Genomic DNA, 10941 nt, shown 5'->3' with positions numbered 1-10941 from the left:
CATGCAGCATGGCAAATCAATTACAGGGTGTCCCGATCGCCGTAGCTTGGCTTACAGGGTGCCACCTTTAAAACCTATTTGTTGTTAAAAGAAATGTTTAAATATCTTAAGTTTATCACCCAAGATAAAGTGCAGCACACATTTTAAGCTAACAATTTAAAAAACTCCATCGTTGTAACTTTTATCTGTTTCAACGTAATAATTATAATTATTATAATAATCTTTTTAATAGTTTTCAAAATAGAAAATATGTAATTTGTATAATAACTATATATTTCTTATTTGAAGAGTAGGTTTTATTTAGTTTAATCCTTTGCACAAATACAAATGTTCATCGAAGTAGAATTTTGATCTGATTAGTGATAATAATATATATTATATATATTAGTATTAGTATTATATATTAGTAATAATATATTATTGTTTTTTCTTTGTTTTTTGTAAAACTTGTTTATTGTTTAGTTTTAATATCGAAATTTAGTCCTGCTGGCGCCATCTGTGGGTCAGTTCCTAATTGTAAAACACGAACGCTGAAAAAGGATTTTACATACCCTTCCAGCTTTCGAGAGCTTTCAAGGACTCTTTACATGAAAAGCTTATGCGAAATCAAACGGAGCTAAAAGTTCACCGAAAATAAAGTCAAAGTTTTAAAAGTTTCGAAAAAACCAAATGTGCCCAGGACATAATAAAAGCTATTGAAAGCCCATTCAAAATCCACCCAAAAAGCAAAGAAACTTCAATTTTTGGTTTTGAAATTCACTTCATTGTTTCTCATTCGATTTTTGTTTTTTTTTTTCGTTTTGTTCGTGTTTTGTACAATTATCTAATAGGCTCCGTTGTTAATATTTCACAAGTTATTGTAGAGTCGTGTATAAAACTTTTTACAAGGATAGTCTAAAATGGGACCTCAACGTGACCAAAGGATAAGTTGCGGATGAGTTGAGTTTTGGTGAGCGATGAAGCACAACATGGCCTATAATGAATTTCATAAATTCGATCAGGAATCATAATACCTTGTTGTATAGCCTATACCAAATACGTACATATATCAACCTAAAGTTATGCGTCTCTATAAAATACCATATCTAATGTTTGTTCGAACATAACAAATTTGAACTAATGCGCCAAGCGAGCAGCAAACGATTGGGAACGTTTTTTTTTGGGTTTGGGTGGAAAAACGGGACTACTTGTTGGGGCATTACTACCTATGTATGTATGTATGTATGTATGTATGTGTTTGCTGACCCCCAGTGAGATCTATGGTCCTACGAAGATGGTCGTGATGATCTGGGGATGATTTGAATTCGCGGCTGCAATTCCATTTGCTTTGTGCATCGTTGTCGTTGCAATTGTGTGTTTGTCAGTTGTTTGTTTTGCTTTTTCTTTGAATTAGTTCCTGTTGGTGGTACGAATTCGATTTCCCTTCTCGTTGCGTTACCCAGAGTTCTTATAGCTAAATGTAGATATATATCCTACGGCTCCTGACGCCCCAGCAATCCGTAGACGATGCGCCGTCGATTCTGCACCTCCGCCCGCATGGACTCCGTGTAGGGATCAAAGGACAGCAGGCGCTTCTTGCGCCGGAAGATGCCCTCCTTGCGCATGATGGCGCACCGCATGAGCTGCTCGTTGATGGGGAACTGCAGGAACTGCAGGATGGAGCGCAGCTCCCGCTCCGTGTGGTGGACCAGGTCGTCGTAGAACACCACCTTGATGCTGCCCGTGAAGTTGCGCGCCCAGCTGAGGTTCATCATCTCCCAGCCCTTGAGCTTGTTGCTCACGAACTGCTGCCAGTCTGCAATGGAAATGCCAAGCAGTTAAAACTATATAATGAATGCATATTTATGCTTGAGCCTAATCTCATAAACTCTCATAATTGGACTTAATTAGTGGATGTCCCCACATGCAAGAGACGTACATTTGCCCTTGGTGCGCTTGTAGCGATCCGGGGATGCGAACCCGATGTGGCCGCCACTCTGGCGATTGAACTCGGCGATGATGGCCTTCTCCGGATCGCGGACGAGGAGAATGGCCTTCGAGAAGGGGGCCCACGCCTTGCCGCCCCACTCGTGGGTCTTCACCAGTAATACTGAGCTGTTGCAGACGTTCTCCGCCGGAAAGCCGGTCTTCAGCAGGCCGTAGTCCTTGTAGATGCTGCCCGTCAGGATGCCCGTGGCCTGCTGGAGCAGGTACCTCAGCCACGTGTTGCCGCTGCCCGGAAAACTGGCCAGGGCGGTCAACGCTGGCAGGGATTGCAGGGCGGCGCTGACGTCACTGGGCAGGGCCGCTACAAATTGAATGGGAATGGAATGAGAAAGTCAGAATGTCAGAGAGTCAGAAAGGTCAAACTCGCAGGGTCACTCACTGTAGAAGTCGGACTTGTAATCCGCGTAGATTGGAAGATCTCGATTTATGTACTTCAGGTCGCGACACCAGCGTATCGTCATCTTGCGGCTGGGCATCGGGAACCGCGGACTATGAAAGCTGGGAAACTGCGGATACAAATGGAGATACAAATGTTGCATCAAATTGGGATAAACATGTGTGCCTGCTATTTTTGTACACTTTCCTTGAAATGCCACCGCCACATGTCAGTCGAGTGTTGCTAAGCGGAAAATTGGAAAACTGTAAGTGTGCGCCATGACACGTGGACTCACCTCGGCGAAGCGTTCGATGCGCGGCCTCTTGGGATGCGATCCGGGTATGTTGTTCATGGAGAGGAACAGGACGCCGCCGATGTAGATGATGATGGTTGCCGAGACACCGAAAAAGCGCCAGCCTTGTAGTGCCATATCGCCGTCTTTGCATTACTGAAATCGGGATTACCAGCGGGCTTATTATTAGCTGCGAATTGTGGTGGCATCATCGATGCCGAGCGCTGCTCGTTTATGTAAAAATATGTAATTCAAATGAACATGTTCGCATTAATGAAGCCAATTATCTGTGTATATTCTGTATTCTGGCCGAGAACAGGAGCGACGACAAGGAAGCGCAATCAATTTGTTGTTCTCTGTTGATTTTGTTATGACAACGAAACAAGTGCGACAGGAGGGAAGGGAAAGGGGGCGGGGAGCAGAGGCCACTTGGCCAAAATGGGCCCATTTGGCCACCTCCCTACCAGCAAGTGGTAGGAAATGGTAACCCCGACAACCCGCCAGTGTCAGTCAGTGAGACAGTCAGTCAGTGAGACAGTCGGCGGAAATGGGGCGCACTTCAGTTTTGGGTTGCAAATGGAAATTGTAAAAAGAAAAGCCACCAGAAGGCAGGCTTTTCCAGCTCAGTAGCATACTCTCATTTCACTTTGGGGCTCCTCAAATGATTGATAACTTGTCATTCGCGTTGATAAATATTAGTCGATGACTAAATACTAATCAACACATAGCACATAATCATCAAGGGTAGACAAATGGACTTTTTTCTCAAAAATGAAATTTATTCAAATATTATTTTAACATAGAATAGTCACTAGTAATAGACTATAGTCTAAGGTCTAGACTAAGAATGAAAATAATACCCTTTTAGGCCATGATAAGAGATAATCTAGAGCTGTTCAGCTAAAAAGCGACTTGTGCTGAAGAACACTTCGCCACAAAGCCCTAAATACCCCTGCAAAAAAAGGGCATCGAGGGGGAAATGAGAATAAGAGAATAAAAGCCTTGTCATGCCTTCAACGGAATTCCTTGAGCTGCATGAAACGCTCACGAAATCCGCAAAAGGACACCCCATAACACACACACACGCACACACATGTTAGGTTCACATACGCACACACACACACACACATGAGCAAGACAAGCAGCTAAATGCGAAAATTTATGCAACAGCTGGGCGAAGAGGCGGCGAGGGGTGCTCGAAGGGTACTCGTCCATGGCCAAACGGATCCTTGAGGCAGCGATAAACTCTGGCCCATCGGATGCCGGCGGAAAAGCCGCTGCATGATATAAGGCATACGGCATACCCTCTTCCTCTTCCTCCACCCCGGAAAAGCGCGGAAGTCGAACGAACACCAGCGAACAGGCCGGAACTTCTCGAACCACCCACCCCTGCTCGAGAAAATCGCGGTGCTCCATGGTGGTGGGCCGAAAACTAGTTCAGCCCTGAAACAAGACGCAAACAAAAACAAAACCCAAGGCGGAAAACAGGAAAAAAGGAAAAGAGGAGAGCGGCATAAAAAATAGGAAAGCTGAACGGAAAGGTGCACTGAGAGAAAGTGGACAGTGATAGTGAAAATGATCAGCAATAGCTACCAATCAATAAGAAACAAAATAAGACAGTTCTTAAATACAAATATATAAACACATTTGAAGTAATATTTCAAATAATCATAATGTTTGATTTTCAGACTTTTAAGGCAAGCGGCAGCCATTTCATACTAATCACGTCCAAAGAAAGCCCCAATTTGATGATGATCTCTGGGTATATTGCTTCTCTCAGTGCACACCAGAGTCTATGTAATGAAATAGCTCGGCGGCCGCAAAGGGGAAATAGAGAAATATCATAAAAAATGGGCACCACCAGCTTCGCAAGAGCGATGCGGCGGTCAGAAGGGTTGGCTGGCAATAATTTGATTGTTTTGCGGCATAAATCAGACAAAAGCCAAGCACATTAATGGAAGAAAAAACAGAAACAGAACCCAGAACCCAGAACCAGAACCCAAAACTCGGAAACGTTGACATCGCAGGTGGAACGGTGGCCCAGCCCACAGGTTTACATAATGCTTACGAGAGGGGTTCCCGAGCAAATGTTCCCTACCAAATGCGAAAGGGGGAGTTCACCATGCCCATTGCCATACACCCATACCCATCGCCATAGCCGAATCACCCAATGAATATGCATTTTGATTGCGAGAGCAAAGCCAAACAAATGTGCACAATAATCAAAAATAAGCACAGCAATGGGGCAATGTGCGATGAAACAATGCATGGGATCGAATAAACAAATGTGGCTGGCAAACGAATTCGTATCTCTGATAGTACATTCCGAATTTTTCTCATTTTCTCAGCGCCATTCGCTTGAATGTAAACAAATCATTTCGTGCGTTTGCTGTACAAATATATAGCAATATGAATGTATAAGTTGTACTTACCGATACCGATTCCGGATCCGGATCCTTGCCCCCCTTGGAACGCCGCTGACAACCACCAACCAGTCGACCAGCCGACCAGCGACCAAACACGCCCAGAATTCGCAGCTACATGTCAATCGACGAATTCGCAGTGACAATCGCAGTGCAGGAAGCTGCTGATAAAAAATGGGGGAATCACCAGGCTGCCATTTGCGGCTGTTCGGCTGTTTGAAATCACCAAGAGCACATTGGATACCAACAATAACACGCACGCACCAAACACTGGCAAAAAAAAATCACTGTGAAAAAAATAAATAAATCCGGTGGCAGCAGCAGCAGCAGCAACAACAATCGCCAACACAGGGCCAAACAAACAACAAAAAAACGGCAGCAAAACAAATGTGAACTATTTATTTGTGCCACTCGGCCCACACGTCGTATGCGCAATGCCTGGGGGCGCACTCGTCGTGAGCTGTGTGTGCTGTGTGTGTTGTGTGTTGTGCGTTGTGCGCCGTGTGCTCCGTGTGCTCCGTGTGTCCGAGAGTTTCTGTTCGGCTCGGAGGAAGTGGCATCCACACAGTACAACCCGCAGCAGCAGCAGTGGCAGCAGCGGCAGCAGAAGAAGAAGCGGCACCAGCATCGCACTGGGGGATGATTGAAAGCTTTTTTCTAGCTGGCGTTGCCACTGACGCGGAAAAGCTCCATTAGCAACCCCTTTTTCTCAGCAGCTGGGCTTGATTGGGGCTCTTTTATGGGCTCTGCGCAGGCGTCGATCTCTCGCAGAGTTTCCAGAAATGCTCAATAGGTGGCCATTGCCACAGTAACGCGCTCGAAGAAATATGTGTTAATAAAATATGCATTATTCGATTGAAAGCAAACTGAACTGCTTAGAGTTCTGCGATTCTTGTATTGAAATATGCCAATATTATTTTGAAATAATATTTCAACTTGGCGCAGGCGCCGATCTCCTCTAGAGTTTCCAAAAGTGCTCAATAGATGGACACTGCCAGAGTTATTGATTATATTTGCAGGAGTCGTTAACAATTGAAATTAATTGAATGGCAACTAAATTTAATAATAAACTAATCCATCGATTAGCATTTAAAGACCACCCATCGAAATGAAATGATTCCTTAGTTTTTTTTTACATTTTCTTCTTTTATTCAAATAAGTTCTGCTTGCCTCGATATCTCATTCAAATTTCACCTTGCCTGCGCGGGATTTGGCTTCACTTGCATTGTTTTGTTGGTTTTGGTTTTTCGTGGTTTCATTTAGTGTTCGAAATTCGAATTGGGGTTCGTATTATTTTGCAGCAACATCATACCTTGTGGTGAGTAAAAGCTGATATGATGTAGATTTGGCACACTACAAAGTAACTTGCAACCGAAGGCAAGTCTGTTGTCATATTCGTTTGGTATTTCACTTTTATTTGCGCTTCATTAACATGTGCTAATTTCTTAGTTTGTTTTCATTTTCATTTTTGCTTTTGCTTTTGCTTTGGTTTAGTTCTCATTTAGTTTAGTTTAAATTATTTGTTTGCGTATAATTTCACTATAAGTACATTCTCTTTAGTATTCGGTCAACATTGCGAAATTAGCAATTAGGAGAAAAAAAAAATGTATTTATACATTCATATAGGATTTTACACTAGACTCGTGGGACTTATTATGCGCTACCTTAAACTAATGTACAAAAATATCGGTAACTTAAGTACGAGCAATTTAAAATTTAAAATCAACAACGACAACAATCCGCGGTATTCAATGCAATATAGTACAATACAGAGTAGGTCATAATCGGGCGGTCATCTGGCATCGGTCTTCAGTTAAAAACAATCGATTAAAAATGATCCATATACATAATTGACTCACAGAGTTTTTCGTTGGCTGACAACAATTGAACCGAGAGTGAGTGGTAGTACGTAAGAAATCAGTTAGACATACTTGCATATATATATAAGGATTTATATATGTATATCGGGAATGGGGCCTATATAATGGGTGCCTGGCTAAGGGTATATCGATGATTATATGATAGCTACCTTCTGGTCAATAACACTCTCCTCTCTTGGGCAATTTGTAATTTTATCATTAACTTTGCTAGGATTTCCTATTGTGTTTACACGTTTATATAAAAAAGAGACAAAAAAAAAGACATTTTGTGGTCCCTGGCGTATGTAATTCAATTAAAATGGTTCTCCAACTTGGCATTCAATCTCGGCCTCCTCAACAAATGAACCCAGTAAACGACTAAATCAAATCCTTATAGAGTTACTCCTGCTCCATCATTCGACTGTGTTTTGAATTACATAAGTAAGTGTTGTGCTTGTCGTTTGTTTTGTCTTATTACATTTAGTTGGACTGCTTATCTGGCTGTGACCCATTTAAGTTTTGCTTTTTTGTGTACTTTTTGGTTTTGGTTTTGGTTGCTTTGGTTTTCTTTGTATTGAACCCATTTGAGAATTCCTTGTTCCTTGAATTTCAGGTTTCTTATGTTGCTGTGGACTAGTTTCGGAGAAATACATATTATTTAAGGAGGAAAAGCATTTTTCTTCGGTTTTTTACAAATACTTCAAGTATTTTAGGGCTAATTTCCCATGCAATTCCCAAAAGTGTTTACTAAACTAATCAATTTCGAGAGGTTTACAAAATAAATCATCTATTGATGATCAAAATAAATCAATTGATCGGGAATATATTTTTTCAAATTTATTTGAGTACCATTAACAAAGTTCTCATAAAAAATCAACGAAATATGCTTAACCTCCAGAAAATGGTGTCAATTTTAATTAATAATCTGTATTTATCGATGTTTTTGAGGAAAGTCACGGATAAATATTGCTTACTCGTTAAAATTTGCATGAATTTAAATGTGTTGCTGCCATAAAAGGTAGGAACACTTTCTCAAGATACTTGAATAGATATAGTATCTCATACTAAAGTTGACATTTTAATTTGTTGTGTGTGTGTGTGGGTGTGTTTGTATTGTGATCGTGTGTGTAGGTTAGTGCGCTTAGTACAGTACGATAGTTATCGATAGCCGAAGTAGCCAGAGCGATAGTAAGTGGCTTGAGTACAGCCTAACATCCTTTTTGTGGCTAGTTGAAACTACGAAACTCTAGAGTTGGGTGTCTAACTTTTGTCTACGGACTCTACCGTCTGATTAGTGAGTGCGTCTAGGGCCTGGCTAGTAACTGTCCTTAGTTAAGCGATTAGTTCGGAGCAACAATAGAAATCAAAGATAATGAAAAAGCAACAATCAATAATCGTGCTTCCTGCCTACATAGTCTTGAGATACATTTTTGTTTTCGGCGGCGGTGTTCGAAATAGATCTTGAACTGCACTAAACTACTTAAGTGCTAGAGTTGCCTTTCTTATGGCGAGATAGTTGCTCTAGTTAGAATTCGAGGATGAGGCGAAGGTCAGAGGTCAAGGGTCAGAGGACAAGCAAGGAATCAGGTGAACAAAACCGAAGGGATGCTGGGACTTGGAACTTTGGACTTTGGAGGCTTAAGGTATATAGAGCTAGTCTAAGTTTTTCGATAGGCTTAACCGAGGGTGTTCAACAAGTAAATCGCTAATCTATGCATATTATAGGCTCTATATTTAGATATTCGTATGCAGGTGTATGCCTTATGTATGTGTTTAGTGTGTTTGTTTTCATTTTCATTTCAATTTCAATTTCCCTTTTTTTTTTGGTTTTAGTTGTGTTGGAAATGGGTTGGCCTGTTCTATTTCAAAACATTTGTCCGAATCGATTAGTATTTAAAATGTTTCTTAAATAGTTTTCTATATAAGTTATTAAAGCTTTCGGTTTTCATTAGACTAGTTCATATATAGATATATAACTATGTATAATTCTGTGTATATATGTACGTACTTAAAATATATATATATATATATATATGTTCCATAGTCTCTAACAATAAGAGGTATATACATCTGTAGAGAGGCCCAGGCCCCCGCCCCCGCCGTCCACGAACTAAACGAGCAACTGATCAATAAACCGATTTGGGTTCGGATCGAGAGGATGGGGCTGCAGATAGGGATACAAATGCCGATTTTCAGAGGTACATACAAAATGAACAAACATGCGCATCGTGGCATGGACGTTTTTCAGGACGGTTTAATGTGGGAATTATCTTCTACGCGCATACATTCTCTCACAGGGCCACACAAATTTGGCAATTTTATTGAAACAAAATTTAAGAAAATATCGACAGACCCTTTAGTACACTTGCATAATGGTAAATCAATTCAAACAAAAAACAAATAAATGAAAAACATTATAATAAACCAATTAACCTCTGTTTAAAATTATTTATATTTAAAAGTGATTTTATGAGGAAAGGAAATAATTAAGGAAATATTATTGTAAATAGCTTGTAATTAAAACGGAATATAGATAAAATATAGATTGAAATATCACCATTTTGCAAGAATATACCATAGGGATCAGGATTACAATGCAGGAAAGCGAAATGATTAGTAATTGGAACCGGGGTGGGAACACTCTCTGGCTATTTGTGTGTTTGTTTCTCGGTTCTTAGTAGTGGTTGTTTCCGTTAAATCTACATGTTTTATATATATATGTATATATATATAAATCTCAATTGGGTTTTGCTTTATATGTGTATATATCGATTCTTCTGCTGGGGGGTTTTCGTTAGGGCTAAACATATATAGAATATAGATCTATATGTCCTGACATCTGCTTAGTTTTGTATATCATATACATATACCTAGTTCTTGTACCATGTCGTGTAATACTGTCCAAATTCCATTGCTTATTGGTTGTCTGCGGTTGCACGTGCTTCTGTCCCCGTCCGCGTTGGGAATGGGAATCGGAACTCGGAACGGGATGGGGACCAGGACCAGGATCGGGACCAGGAGCGGGATCGGGTTAGATTTGATCGTGATTATGGTTCTCAAAGCTTGTCTTTATCACGGTCGATGCTCATTGCTTTAAAGATGCCGCGCCCGATGCCGTAGCGCAGATTGAACTGATCCAGACTGGAGGCCCGTGGTCGCTGGCTGCCGCTTTGGTGTCCCGCGGATGTGGAGCCGCCGGCTCCAGAGCTGGATGGTGCCGATCCGCTGGGCTCCATGGAGCCGCTGGCCGATCTGGCCAACTGCTCCTCCATTTCCGTCTCACTGAATTCCGTTTCCGTGTCGCTGAACTTCCGGCGTCGCCGCAGAAACGTGCTGCAGTGCTTCAGGTCGCCCAGATTGTCGGACAGGGAGTGACCGCGCTTCCGTTCCTGCCGCTCCATCTCGGCGGCCAGCATCTGCACCTCCCAGTCGTTGTGGCTCGCCGAACCACCACCACCAACACCACCACCGTCGTCATCCATGTGCTCCACGTTTCGAGCAACTCGTCCCCTCGGATCCTCCTCCTCGTCGTCCTCATCGGCCATGTTGATCTTGCTGGACGAGGAGCTGGAACTGGAGCTCTCGCCAATGTCGAGGATCACGCTGTCCGACAGGCGGGCCAGATTGCCCGTGACATCCGCCACCATGACGGCACCGCCCGTTCCGCTCCCGCTGCCCAGGTGTCCGGTCTCCGGTGCGTCGCTCCACTCGCGATAGCCACTGCTGCGCCCGCTGCTGCGTCCATTGCCCTGGCCGGAGTAGAAGCTGGGGTGGCTCTGGGCGTGGCGGGAGCTCAGGGAGCCGGGTCCGCCGTAGTAGCTGCTCGGGCAGTTTAGTGCGTTCGCCGAGGCCGCATGATGGCGACTAGGACCCGGCGATATGCTGCGCCTGCCACCTTGAATGGGCGGCGATGAGGTGAACACCGTGTCCAGGGAGTCTCCTCGCTGCAAGCCAGTCAAAGTAAGTTCAATTTCCTGTCTAATTTGGGTGTGAATCAGGCAGAAC

The 10941-nt window shown here is 42.8% G+C and overlaps 2 protein-coding genes across 6 annotated transcripts in view; both read right to left on the bottom strand.

Annotated features, from left to right (window-relative positions):
* Positions 1-782: 782 nt before the first annotated feature.
* On the bottom strand, positions 783-5606 carry LOC122624356 (WSCD family member CG9164). 2 transcript variants are annotated; one of them, XM_043803864.1, is made up of 6 exons: positions 5304-5606; positions 5087-5238; positions 2658-2810; positions 2366-2492; positions 1919-2287; positions 783-1795 (listed from the first exon to the last, which is right to left on the bottom strand). In XM_043803864.1, exons 3-6 carry the CDS (start codon positions 2790-2792, stop codon positions 1473-1475), a joined length of 954 nt encoding a protein of 317 aa, XP_043659799.1. In that variant the 5' UTR covers positions 2793-2810; positions 5087-5238; positions 5304-5606; the 3' UTR covers positions 783-1472. The 2 variants fall into 2 exon arrangements, with proteins under 2 accessions (XP_043659799.1, XP_043659798.1); XM_043803863.1 differs by having other exon boundaries at positions 5087-5606.
* Positions 5607-6252: 646 nt separating this feature from the next.
* LOC122623166 (ecdysone-induced protein 74EF) overlaps positions 6253-10941 on the bottom strand; it is a 31975-nt gene continuing 27286 nt past the window's right edge. For all 4 annotated transcript variants that reach the window (XM_043802146.1, XM_043802145.1, XM_043802148.1 and 1 more), the window contains one exon: positions 6253-10880. In XM_043802146.1, the coding sequence (XP_043658081.1) occupies positions 9993-10880 (888 nt within the window). In that variant the 3' untranslated portion in view covers positions 6253-9992. The remainder of the gene's footprint in view (positions 10881-10941) is intronic.

The sequence above is a fragment of the Drosophila teissieri genome, chromosome X, assembly GCF_016746235.2.
Source record: "Drosophila teissieri strain GT53w chromosome X, Prin_Dtei_1.1, whole genome shotgun sequence".
In the NCBI taxonomy this organism is placed as follows: domain Eukaryota; kingdom Metazoa; phylum Arthropoda; class Insecta; order Diptera; family Drosophilidae; genus Drosophila; species Drosophila teissieri.
Note: the sequence above shows the minus strand (reverse complement) of the source record. Positions and strands in the feature narration are given on the sequence as shown.